At 43.2% G+C, this 13,830-nt stretch overlaps 1 protein-coding gene across 2 annotated transcripts in view; it reads right to left on the bottom strand.

Moving 5' to 3' along the window:
- The window catches only part of GABBR2 (gamma-aminobutyric acid type B receptor subunit 2), a 287,781-nt gene that overhangs the window by 213,916 nt on the left and 60,035 nt on the right, over positions 1 to 13,830 (bottom strand). For both annotated transcript variants that reach the window (XM_079983945.1, XM_079983946.1), the window contains exon 3: positions 265 to 435. In XM_079983945.1, coding sequence (XP_079840071.1) covers positions 265 to 435 — 171 coding nt within the window. The remainder of the gene's footprint in view (positions 1 to 264; positions 436 to 13,830) is intronic.

The following is a 13,830-nucleotide window of genomic DNA, read 5'->3' as shown; positions in this document are numbered from 1 at the left end:
GGTCAGTGTGGGACACAGGGCACTGGACTAGGTAGGAATTTGGTTTGACCCAACAGTGCTTCTCTTACGTGATTCCACCCCCCCCCGCCATATTCTGAAGTGAGATGATCCTGAAGTGACAACGCTTGAAGTGACTTCTGCCACTTTGAGCCAGCACCTGCTGAAATGCTTCTTTGAAATACAAGTATCTCAACTCGCCACCACATGCAAAAACATGCAACTTTCGCAGCCAGTTTCTAGTACAATACTTTAAGCAGATCTTACCTCAGAAAATCTTTGTATGTCTTGGGTCAAAGTCCCCACCCTTTTCCATTTGTAGTGTTTGAGCAACTTCAGAATTGCAGGGTTCACAGCGTTATCGGATGGCACTGTCCGGAAGAAATAAGGATACTTTTTCTTATCAGCTAACTCTGGTGTCGTTGCTGCGAAGGAAAGCTGAAAAACAAAAACCATTTTAAAAAATATCAGCTTAATCTAATAATCTGCAATATATATATATATGGTGTGTGTGTGTGTTATGAAAGATTACGGTCTTCAAACAAAAACATCTTGGAGGTCCCAGGCCACAGAGAGGTTAGGCTGGACTCAACCAGAGCCAGGGCTTTTTCGGCTGTGGCTCCGATCTGGTAGAACGCTCTGTCACAAGAGACTAGGGCCCTGTGGGACTTGACATCTTTCCGCAGGGCCTGCAAGACAGAGCTGTTCCACCAGGCCTTTGGCCAGGGCACAGCCTGACTCCCTCCTTTGGCAATCTTCACAGAACTCTAGCGCAATGGTTGCCATTAATTTGATTTGAATTAATTTTATAATGAAATGATTTTAGAATGTTGTATTATTTTATTGTTGTTAGCCGCCCTGAGCCCAGCTTCGGCTGGGGAGGGCAGGATACAAATAAAAATTTATTATTATTTATTATTATATGCCTGTTATCCACATTATACATATGCCTGCCCCAGAACATTACTGTAAGTAATGCCAATAGCCTGCTTCCTGATAAAAATAGCTGCTCCAGGGGTCAGGTCCTGATTTGAAGGGAGATGAAGGTTCAAGAGTTTTGGGGTGGGGAGATCTCTTTCTATTGATGGGCACAGGGCTCTCATGTGACAGTGAAAATATGTGAAAAACGCTGATCTGCACTTGCTTTCCCATGCAACCAATTTACCACATGCAAAACATATGCACACTGATTGGTCCCAAGTTGCCTCCTCATAGATTCTCAAGTCCATACAGAAGGTCATCCTTGAAGCCAATGGATCAACTGGCCTCATAATATGAATTATGCATCAATTAATGTACATAGATATGATACAAGATTTTTATCTAATATCTGGTTAACAGATAGGAAAACCAGGTTGCATTTATTTGCATAAAATTAATTCAGCGGCAATTTAGCTACAGTTTCTGTAACGATTTCAGTGGTTTAGACCAGAAGAAAGCTCCCACTGGTGGTAGCTTCCTGTGAGATGAGTTCTGCTAATGAGACTCCCTGCAATCCCGTAGCCCCTTAAAAATCTGTTTCGGGGCTGTGAGGCGGGCCGGGAATTCCACACACGAAAAGCTGCTCTGCCCCGTCCTCTAGCAAGAGCCTTCAATCCTGGATAGCAGAAGGAGTCCCACCTCACTACTGTTCCCCATTCATAGAGGGCTAGTGAGGATCCAAGCCATGCATAATACTGTTGCTTGTTTCTCCCACAGGCCACAGCAGCAGCCTTGTATTCAAACAGAAATTACAGTGGTGCCTCGCAAGACGAAAAGAATCCGTTCCGCGATTCTCTTCGTCTAGCGGTTTTTTCGTCTTGCAAAGCAACCCTGTTAACGGCTTAGTGGATTAGCGCTATTAGCGGCTTAGCGGCTAAGCGGCTATTAGTGGCTTAGCAGCTTAGAAAAAGAGAGAAAAAAGCGAAAAAAATCGCAAGACTCGCAAGACGTTTTCGTCTTCCGAAGCAAGCCCATAGCGAAATTCGTCTTGCGAAGCGCCTCGAAAAACGGAAAACCCTTTCGTCTAGCGGGTTTTTCGTCTTGCGAGGCATTCGTCTTGCGGGGCACCACTGTAAACACTGCTCCCAAGCGTTCCTCTGACTCACCCTCCAGCTTGCTGATTTTCTTCTAGGTCACATCACTGCTACCTCCAAACTCTGGCTTTTTTCTGTTGAGAGAGGGGCCCCCCACCCATTTGCCATCTTGCACCAAGCCCCTTAATGGCTCGTCATCCAGGCTATCACCTCACCAGGAGGGTAGCCTGGCTATTCCAAGAATTAGAAGCCTGGATTAAATTCTAACACTTGCTGGATCCAGAGTTTAGAGGGGTCTGGCGCACATCTTAACACCCCAAACTCCTAACAATATAATTCTTGTTAAAAGTATACATACACAAAATAAATATCTCTTGGCACCAGTTATTACTTATAATAATTCTACATACAGTGGTTACAAACGCTTCGGGTTACAAGCACTTTGGGTTACAAACTCCGCTAACCCGGAAGTAGTCCCTCTGGTTGCAAACTTTGCCCCAGGATGAGAACGGAAATTGCACGCTGGCAGCGGGAGGCCCCATTAGCGAAAGCGTGCCTCAGGTTAAGAACGGTTTCGGGTTAAGAACAGACCTCCGGAACGAATTAAGTTCGTAACCCAAGGTACCACTGTATTGAATCAATCCACTGCTAGCAACAATGAATACCACTAGAATTTCTAAATCCCAATCTTCTTATGCAAACATACATAAAACCTTGTTACTGATATATTTTAATAGATATATAGTTTTAATTCTATCAATGTTTAATTGTTTTTAAATAATGTTAAATGTTTTTAGCGGTTCTTATTTTTATCTATAAGCTGCTGGGTTCCCCTTCAGGTGGGGTATAAATGAAATAACAACATACCCCATTAAAGTACATATTTTATTTTATTTTTTATTTTAAATAATTTTTATTTGATTTTTCAAATATAGAGTTAAAACAATACCAAAAACCTATCCATATATAGAGATTCCTCTGAATCTGAGACTTCCCACCATCCCCTCCATGGGTCCTGTTGTCAACATTTTCAACTGCATATTATTTTGTGATCTATATTTTGAATCTGTCCATATTGTCCATAGTGTTTGTTACAAGTCTTATAAAAATCCTGCTAATTAAAGTACATATTTTAAATACATATTAAATATCAGTGATAATTTTAATTTCTCCAATACCAACAGCAGAAAACATCATAAAATTTCTAAATACTAATAGCATTTTAAGACTTCTTCTTTTTCTAAAGAATCACATGTAATGTATAATTTGGTATCTGAAGAAGTGTGCATGCACACGAAAGCTCATACCAATAACAAACTTAGTTGGTCTCTAAGGTGCTACCGGGAGGATTTTTTTTAATTTTATATAATTTCAGTTTGCAATAAGCAAATGACTTGTGAACCGGGATGCACTTAATTTGGTTAGGAGGTGAGAAGAGCTGCAAACCTTCCAAAGTTTCCTATTAAAGGTATTGGAACTCTTTGTCCTAATGCCAAATATTTGCACTAGCTAGCAGTTCCAAATCAAGATGCATCTAGACTACATTCAGACAGTGGAGATTAGCAGTCAGCACTTCCTTCACTCCCCTGTATTCGACCCATTATCCATCCTGCCGCTTGCAGCATTTCCGAGCCACTAAACATTTCATAATTAGAGGATTCCAACAGGCAGAATCCTCTAATTATAGCTCTCTATAATTTGAAACTTTCCCATTGCTATTCTAAATACATCAGAATTATAGGGTCACAGGCATGCCTCTGTGTTAAGAGTGAGTTGGCCAAATCACATTCTGCCATTATTATGAGAAATTGTGAGGGCCAGTAGATTTTATGGCTTCTGGTTAGAAAATGGTTCAGTGGACTGAGACAATACTTGGCAGAGTGTGAAAAGTAAGTTTGAGGATGGTCCTTGATGAATTTGGAGTAGAAAGGAAGAGAAATTGCTTGTTTTGAAGGAGGTAAAGACGTCTGTTGAACAATTAAGGGTTTACCGAGTGAACTAGATAGCCAATGTTCTACTGTCAGAACACCAGCTGCTAGGATTTGTGTAAGGGTTATTCCTTTGCCCTTTTCTTCTCCCAGTGATAACTCACAAGGCAGCAGATATTTCCTCCTTCCTTCCCAGGTTAGTGAGCCCCACCTGCCCCTCACTTCCCTGTACAGCACATGCAGAAACTGCCTTCTTTACCACTGGACCCACTTTTGGTCTCATCCGCTCAATCCACCGGAGCCCCTAACTCACCAAGGGTTTGAGACCCAACGTCTGCCCTCACCTGGTTTAGCCAGCTAGTCGTTCCAGGGTGTGGCCATTGTCGCATGCTGACAGCTTCTAGGAACCACAGGTGAGAGCAGAGTGGAGGGTGGGGACCAAAGGTGGACAAACGATCCCAGAAGGAGCATGACATGTTCCGCACCAGAGGTACGAATTTTCCTTTTTTAAAAACCTCTTTGAGATGTTTTGTCAAAACAGAAAAAGCAGCTCAGAAATAAAATATTGGAGAAAACATTCCAGATTGTGTTTTTAATATTTTATGATCAAATGTGTGTCTCGGTGAAAAATGCAATGTAATTAGCTGCCACCAATCCTTTGTCACCCTGTTAACAAATTAGCAACTTATTCAAGCGAGCTTTTAAAATTATTTCATTTCATTTACAGACAAGAAAAAAACTGAACAAAAAACATGGTTACTTCCTAGCTTCCATTCTTCCCTAAGACAAAAGTTCCATGATGTGAAATTACCCAGCTTTAGACATGAGTGACAAGTAAGGTAAAGGTAAAGGTACCCCTGCCCGTACGGGCCAGTCTTGACAGACTCTGGGGTTGTGCGCCCATCTCACTAAAGAGGCCAGGGGCCAGCGCTGTCCGGAGACACTTCCGGGTCACGTGGCCAGCGTGACATCGCTGCTCTGGCGAGCCAGAGCCGCACACGGAAACGCCGTTTACCTTCCCGCTGGTAAGCGGTCCCTATTTATCTACTTGCACCCGGAGGTGCTTTCGAACTGCTAGGTTGGCAGGCGCTGGGACCGAGCAGCGGGAGCGCACCCCGCCGCAGGGATTCGAACCTCCGACCTTTCGATCGGCAAGTCCTAGGCGCTGAGGCTTTAACCCACAGTGCCACCATTTCTTACCAAATATGCTAAGCTGTCAAGAGAAGAGCTGAAGGCTCTATATGGGAAAGGAATTTTGCAATCTTCTGTCTCTACTTCATTTTCTCTATTTTAAAAATCTTATATACACTTCCACTGACACTAGTGAAAATGCCAAACCATCCATTCACTAATTAGCCGAATTTTACTCCATAATCTTTATGTTACACCTATGCTTTTCGGCCCATACCAATGAATGCTATTAATGAAACACACTATTCTGTAATTTTCTGGAATGATCCTTCAGCCAGGATCAAAAAGCAAAAGACAGGAAAGAATAACAATGCTGAAGCAGAAATATATGGAAAATTGCTCGTCCAAAGGGCATGTGAGGAACCTGGCAACGTGTAAAGAGTTACTGGGGGCAATTTGAAGTGGCTTGTTTGGATGGTAGAGGTGGTAAACAAACCTTGGCAATGCTCTTTGTGAAGGAAACAGAAAGCAAATTTCCCTCTGCTTTTCATGACAAGTTGCACCTCTCAATACTCAGACATGTTCTACATAACTATTAAAAAAGGATGGGGAATCCCCAGCCAGTGAGCCAGATACACCCAGCAGGTGAATTTACATCAGTCTTCTGGGTTCTTTCCTGCCCATCAGCTGTTCAGTGACAAGAGATGATGGTTGTGCAAAGCATGCAAACCAACTCCTTCCTCTGCAATAAGAACTGCTGGAAGAAGACCAAAGCAGAGCCAAAAATGTCTTAACAGGCAGGAAGACTTGTGCTCTGTGCATTCTGAATACAGTACTGTATATGGTTCAAAGGTCCACAAGCAGAGACCTAGGAATAAGCAAAGCCATTGTCCCGACATGCTCCTCCTGCTCCACCTTTGAATAGTGGGAAGGAGCCTGTCATTCATGCATTTCTCATCCTAATGCCATGGATTGGCTGGAGACAGGGAAAAGAGGCAAATTATGTAAAATTTAATGGTTAACAAAAAAGGTCATATGTATCTTAAAACAGGCTTCCTCAACCTCAGCCCTCCAGATGTTTCTGGCCTACAACTCCCATGATCCCTAGCTAGCAGGACCAGTGGTTAGGGATGATGGGAATTGTAGTCTCAAAACATCTGGAGGGCTGAGGTTGAGGAAGCCTGTCTTAAAAGGTGAACAAGCACATGTACTGATTGACACATCTCCTTGGGGCAACCATTGGAAGAACCCTGATCTGTTCATTGGAAAAGTTTTAAGTCTTTCCTGCCAAATCTCATTCAGGGGAGGCCTTAAAAGTGGAAAGGCTGCTATATACATTACAGTGTTCATGTTTAATGTACTCATGCAACAAATATCAATCTAATATAACTGCCTGGTTCAGGCCCAAACTGTGAGCTTTATTAGAGTTCAGCACAAGCACATTGAAATGAGCTCAGAGATTTGCCAAGGAAGCATGTTTTAACTGCAGTACTTTGTTCAGTATAAGGGCATCTACTGAGCACATCTCTGTGCAGGTGATACAAGCAGAAAGTTTAATTACCCTTAAATCCGCTTTTAAACTCTCAGTTTTTCTTAACACTCGCACTTAAATGTTACACATGGCTATCAGCTGATGTCTTTAGAGCTGAGAGATTGCAAGTGTGAAAACAGCTGTGACAGTAACTGCTTTATAATCACAACAATTGGGGTGTCATGTCAGTTTTTCTACCTCTAATTTGTCTTAAGAGAGAGCATGGAGCGCAGCTAACAAAAGATCACGTTAAAAAAAAGAGTAATCAACACAGGATTGCAATATTTCATCAAACAATAAACGAATATGATATTTCTGAAAATGTGATGTGTATTCAGTTTCTTTGTCATATCATTATTAAGAGAACCCTGCTTCGGATAAACTTGAAGATTTCTCTGTATAGAATCTATTATATTTTGTTATTGATACAGCGATGTGTAGGCAGTGCTGTTCATGATCACTTTACAGAAGGAAAGGCAAGCGTATGATAGCAAACCTGCTAGAACTGTCAGTAGCAGCAATGCTGCATAATGGAACGGTGCATCCATTTCATTGTGTTCCATTTCTATGCAGGGGGGTAAAGCCAACTGGAGGGTAAAGGTTTGCCAAGTCATGCAGGTGTTAAGCAGAAACCCACTCGCTGGATCATCACCTTGTTGTGGTGAGTGGGCTTGCATGTTTCTATGATCCTTGTGAGCAAAGCCGCCGGGAATCTCATACTCCAAGCAGGTTCACCCAAGGCGGTAAGGTCAAAGGGAAGGAGCTAGACAAAGAATGAGCCAAGAAGTCCTCAACGGCAGAACAGGCGGATGATAACAAGCGGTATGTTACAACGGCTTTGAAGGCGGATGAAGGCTGCAGCAGATAGGAATCTACTGGTTTGTTGTGACTACTTCATGACTACTTCATGCCCTACTGCGAAGACTGTACGTTGGTCAGCGTGCACTGATCTACACACATAAAACAAATTCATGCACAGGCGTCTTCCAAAAACCCAACCCAAAACCCAAAAGTCCCATGGTGATTGACAAATGGTAACAGGGGCAGGATTGTGAAATCTGGAAGCCCCTAGTCATGAACCGGCACATGGGCAGTGGATACAGATTCAGTCATTCTGACTCAAGGAAAGAGGCAGTTGAGCAGCTTGGCAGCTGTATCCATGACTGAGCAGCCCTTTTTACGATCCACTCTGCTCACCCCAAAAAGGGGAGGAGCTAGAAAAGGTGCCCTAAACATAGTCTGCCTCCCTTTTTCCCTGACTGGATTACCGCGCCCAGTGGGGTCACCACCTAGCGGTCGTAAAAGACAATTGAACTTTGGAACATGGAATATACAGACTTTGTCAGATGACACAGACAGCGAGCATCCTGAACACAGAACTGCCATCATTGCAAGAGAGCTGTGATGTTTTAACATCGATATTGCAGCGCTTCAACAGACTCGGAGAGCAGGCGAGGGACAAATGAAGGAAGAAAATGGAGGCTACACATTCAGATAGAAAGGTATATCTGAACAAGAACATCAAATACATGGGGTAGGCTTTGCTATCAAAAATGACCTTGTGAGCTCCTGTCAGAAGTCCCTACCAACATTAATGAGCGACTCTCAACCCTGCGAATAAAGCTTACCAAAAACCAACAGGCTACTATTATAAGTGCTTATGCACCAACACTGGATGCCGATGAAGACATTAAAGAAAAAAATTATTCTCAGCTGGATACCGTCCTATCAGAGACGCCTAAGGAAGATAAAATTATCCTCCTGGGTGATTATAATGCAAGAGTTGGGCGAGATTTCGATCTGTGGCCTAGGACTATTGGGAAAGAAGGAGTTGGCAACAGCAACCAGAACGGAATCTTACTTTTGACAATATGTGCAGTGCATAACCTTGTTATTACCAACACACTCTTTCGACAGAAAAATAAATTTAAAACTTCATGGAGGCATCATCAATCTCAGACCACTGGCACCTCTTAGACTATGTTATTGTCCGTGCTAAAGATTGCCATGATGTGCTCCTTACCAGAGCTATGACGAGCACCGATGACTGCTGGACAGATCTCCAACTAATACACTCCATGATGGCTATCAGGAAACCAAGGCGCAAAATAAACACTCAAGCCCTTCAAGATCCCATTAAGCGGGATTGTTTCCAAATGACTCTTAAGGGCCATCTGCTATCAGAATTCCCTGATAACATTGAGGTACACTGGACAAAGCTAAAAGCATCCATTATTGCAGCCTGTGAACAAACAATTGGACATCAAACCAAGAAACACCAGGAGTGGTTTGATGAGAATGATGACAGCGAGATTGAACGCATGATTGACAAGAAAAGGAAGGCTTTTCAGATCTGGCAAAGAGACAGAAACTGTGTCACTAAGAAAAAAACCTATGCCAATGCTAAGGCTGAGGTTCAAAGAAGAACCAGAGAACTAAAAAACACCTAGTGGATAAAAAAGCTCAAGAGATCCAGCACTTAGCCAACACTCATAATAAACAGAGTTTCTTTAAAGCCACAAAGACCATCTATGGGCCAATAAATCATGGCATATGCCCCCTACACTCAGCAGATGGTATCACACTTCTAAAAGATAAAGAAGCTATTGCACAGTGCTAGAAAGAACATTACCAGCATCTCCTTAACTGCAACTCCCCCGTAGCTGCTGAGGACCTCTCACAAATTCCGCAAAAACAAATTAGAGATGAGCTTGCAGTATCTCCAAATCTGGCAGAGTTGTGTACAGCTATTAACCAAATGAAAAACAACAAAGCCAGTGGACCTGATGGGATACCTGCCGAAATCTTCAAAGTAGGCGGAATTGAACTTACACAACAACTTCACAAGCTCATCAAAAAAATCTGGGAAAGAGAAGAAATCCCAGCAGACTTTAGAGATGCCAAAATTATCAATCTCTTTAAAAATGGTGACAGAACTGATTGTGGAAACTATTGAGGCATCTCTCTATTAGCTGCGGCCAGCAAAATTCTTGTAAGGATCTTAGCAAACCATCTTGTAACAATATCCAAGGTGACCCTTCCTGAATCCCAAAATGGTTTTCGGCCTTCTAGGGGGACAGTGGACACGATTTTCACTGCTCAACAGCTTCAAGAAAAATGCAGAGTGCAAACCCAACCCCTGTAAATGGTGTTTATTGACCTGACTAAGGCTTTCAACACTGTAAATCGTAATGCCCTGTGGACTGTCCTTCTGAAAATTGGCTGCCCAGATAAATTTGTAAACATCATTTGGCTCCTCCATGATAATATGACAACAACAATTGCAGATAACAGTGCCTCTCAAAGTGAACCATTCACAGTGGGATCAGGTATTAAACAGGGTTGTGTTATTGCCCCAACTCTATTCATTATTTTCATTACCATCATCCTACACTTTGTTGAAGGGAAACTCCCCACCGGAGTAGAAATCATATATCGAACAGATGGAAAGCTCTTCAATCTGAGCAGGCTGAAAGCAAAGAGTAAGGTTACTGTAACTTGTCATAGAGCTTCAGTATGCTGATGACAACGTAGTGTGCGCACGCTCAGAGGATGACCTCCAAACCATCCTAAATATCTTTGCAGCAGCTTACAAAAAGCTTTGCCTATCACTCAACATCCAAAAAACCAAAGTGTTGCACCAACAAGTACAAAATAACCCCTCTGCAGCACCCCAAATCCAACTCAATGGTGTAACATTGGAAATTGTTGATCACTTCTACTTAGGCAGTTATCTTTCCACAAGGGCCAACATTGGTGCTGAAATCCAGCATCGCCTGAGCTCTGTGAGTGCGGCTTTCTCCTGATTGAAGTGCAGAGTCTTTGAGGACAGGGACATTCACAGGGAAACCAAAGTGCTTGTTTACAAAGTTATTGTATTACCAGCCTTACAATATGCTTGTGAAACATGGACCACTTATAAACACCATCTCCAACTCCTCGAAAGATTCCATCAACAGTGTCTCCCAAAAATTTTACACATCTCTTGGGAAGACAGGCAAACTAATATCAGTGTACTGGAAGAAGCAAAGATCACCAGTGTTGAAGCAATGATTCTTCAACATCAACTTCGTTGGACTGGTCATGTTGTGCGGATGCCTGATTATCGACTTCCAAAGCAACTACTCTATTCCGAACTTAAAAATGGAAAGCGTAATGCTGGTGGTCAATAAAAGAGGTTTAAAGACTGTCTCAAGGGAAATCTGAAAAAAATGTAGTATAAACACTGACAACTGGGAAACACTGGTCTGCGAGCACTCCAGCTGGAGAACAGCCTTTACCAAAGGTGTCATGGGCTTTGAAGACACTCAAACTCAGGATGCAAGGGAGAAACGTGCTAGGAGGAAGGCACGCTTGGCAAATCCACACTGTGATCAACTCCCAGCCGGAAACTAATGTCCCCACTGTGGAAGGACATGTGGATCCAGAATTGGCCTCCACAGTCACTTACGGACTCATTGTTAAAACCATGTTTACGGAAGACAATCTTACTCAGCTCCAAGTGATGGCCAAAGAAGAGAAGAAGAAGCAGAACCAGCCAGGGAAAAAGAATTTGCAACATAGGAACAAATTCTTAGCCAGCAGTTTCATTGGACCCAGAAGTCAAGAGAATATATTGGTGGCGACTGATTCTTGTATTCAGTCCCTCCCCGCACAGGGAAAAGGGACAGGTTTGCCATTGGTGCATAAACTGAGGTAAGCCACTCAAGGTTCCCCTTAGGCAGTATGGAGGCAGGCAGATGCTGCATGCAGCCAATCCCATGCACAGCTCAGCTTGCCCCTCTTGTAGCCATGAAGAACTAGTGACCCTAAAGCTACAAGACTGCAAGCACTGGATTTAAGATGGTGCAGGCAGCTCCCCAACATAGGGTGCCAAGATGATGAGGCACAAAATAATAATTAATAAATAATAATAATAATAATAATAATAATAATAATAATACAGTGGTACCTCGGTTTTTGAATGTAATGTGTTCTGGAAAACCGTTTGGGTTCTGAAACGTTTGAAAACCGAGGACTCAACAGCTGACAGCTAGGCCTCAGGATCCTGCACTCAGCGGAAGCCGCATGGCATGTTCGTCTTTCAAGGCGTGTTCGAAAACCGAAGCATTTATGGTGTTCAAAAACTGAAATGTTCTTCAACAGAGACGTTCAAAAACCAAGGTACCACTGTACTTATATAGGTACCTACCAAGAAGAGCCATTTGAAAAGCAACTGTACCAAAAGGAATTATTGTTAAAATAAGGGGGGGGGAATTGAGGGGGGGTGTCCTTGCTCAGGGTATAATACTGCCAAAGTCTGCTCCTGCTCCCACAGAGCCCCTTAATCCCCCTTATTAGCTCATCACCCAGGGTATCACCTCAGCAGGGAGCTAGCCTGACTATTCCCAGAATTATAAGCCTTTATTAAATTCTAACACTTGCTGGATCCAGGGTCACACCCCAAACTCATAACAGTATGTCCAAGACATGGTGTTCTTTTTTGTGTGAATACTGCTCACCACAAAGAGAGCACCCAAGTCTTACTGAACAAACATCCATAACAACATGAAACAGAACCCAGGAATGTAATTTGAATGAGCTGAAGACAATAATATTCTGAAGGACTGTAGTGTACTAATGTCTTCTAGCCACACCACTGTGGTTTCCAAACTCCATTTCAACAGCACATTTGCAAGGTGGGAGTACACCCCTTTGACTGAGTGGTAGACCGTTTTCCTTCAAATCTAAGATCTTAATGAGGAGCAGAAAACAAAAACTGCTGGCCTTTGGCTCAGCTCTGTTCATTAACCAAGTAAAGATGACTACAGAAGTAGAAGCAGTCATCAATCATTGCTTTGAAGCTTCTCCAGCAGCCTAATCAGCACCTCTCTGACTTTTGTTCCTGGGTCTGCCAATTCAAATGCAGCCGGTTAACCAGTCTACTTAAAAGGTACAGTTTCAAGCTTATTTCCATCTGCATGGTGTTTCCATTCCAGAACACACACAGCATAGTCAACTGGTCTGGATTAAACGCACATCTCCACATGCCACACCAGCAAACAACAATGCTATCATTGTTGAACTAACTTAGTTGGTCTTTAAGGTGCTACTGGAAGGAATTTTTTTAATTTTTTAATTTTGTTTTAACAATGCTATCAGTGTGACTAAGGGCTCACCCGACAATTAATTCCTCCAGGTCTGAGAGCTTTTCTCGTTGTTCCATGGCTTTTCCTTGCAAAAAATTGGATCTTATCAGGTGGACAGAAAAAGTGAAGAGCGATTCTGCTTAGCCAAACTTCATTTCAGAGGGTAAGAGCAGATTTCGCAAGGTAACACCATGGAACAAAAAGGAAAGTTCTCAAACCCAGGGGAAATAATCATTACACAATATGAGTCAAGCAGAAGTGTGGCTGAGCTCTAGGTCTAAAGGACATCCAAGATGGCACCTGGAACACCTGAATGTCAAAATCAAAATCACTAATCTCTTCTTCTACTGTTTCTTGGGGTAAGAAGATGATTTCTAGTTACTACTTTCTCAGCTGGGAGTGATGAGAATCACCTCCAAATGACCTAAAAGGAAAGTTCTGCAAAAGGCGCTCTCATTTTCTACAGAAAGCCCCCAAATAAAGAATTTTCACATGGTTGTATTGGGCCCAATCTGGTCCTGGTCACTTTGTCAGCTCCAGGCTTCCCCCACTCTACCCCAGCTAGCAAAGCCACTTGATAAAGCTCTGCTAGGCATCATTCAGGATTAGGACTGCATTCTAAATGTCAATAAATATGTAAACAGGCTGATGTGAGGGACTGGCTGGATGAAGACTGGTGGGGGGCACCAGCTGGGGAATCCCAGAGGAGGAAGGCTCAGAGCCAGGGATGGGTGGTGGGACACTGAGGAGAGGTCAGAGCGAGGAGTTTGGGAGGAGGGCCTGGATGCTGGAGAGGGCAACAGGGTTTAGTGAGCAGGAAGAGCCTGTGACAGGGAGCAGTTCAGACTCCAAGGCTGAATCAGAGAAGGGGGAGGGGGTCAAGAAGCTGTTGAAGAATCCAGGAAGTATCCCTCTCCTGCTGCAACAAGCTCCTCTCCACCCTGGTCTCCAATAACGTGCAAAATGAGGAGAGCAGAACCGAGGCCAGAGGTCCCCAGATGCAGTTTGAGACTGCTTGGTAAACATCTGGGGGGAGCCTTAGAAAGTTTGGAAGGCAGGGACCTTCAGTCCAGGCAGCTGCTGAGTTCTATGTTAACTCC

Source organism: Podarcis cretensis (genome assembly GCF_951804945.1).
Source record: "Podarcis cretensis genome assembly, chromosome: 7".
In the NCBI taxonomy this organism is placed as follows: domain Eukaryota; kingdom Metazoa; phylum Chordata; class Lepidosauria; order Squamata; family Lacertidae; genus Podarcis; species Podarcis cretensis.
The sequence above is the reverse complement of the archived record's forward strand: the minus strand, read 5'-3'. Positions and strand labels throughout refer to the sequence as shown.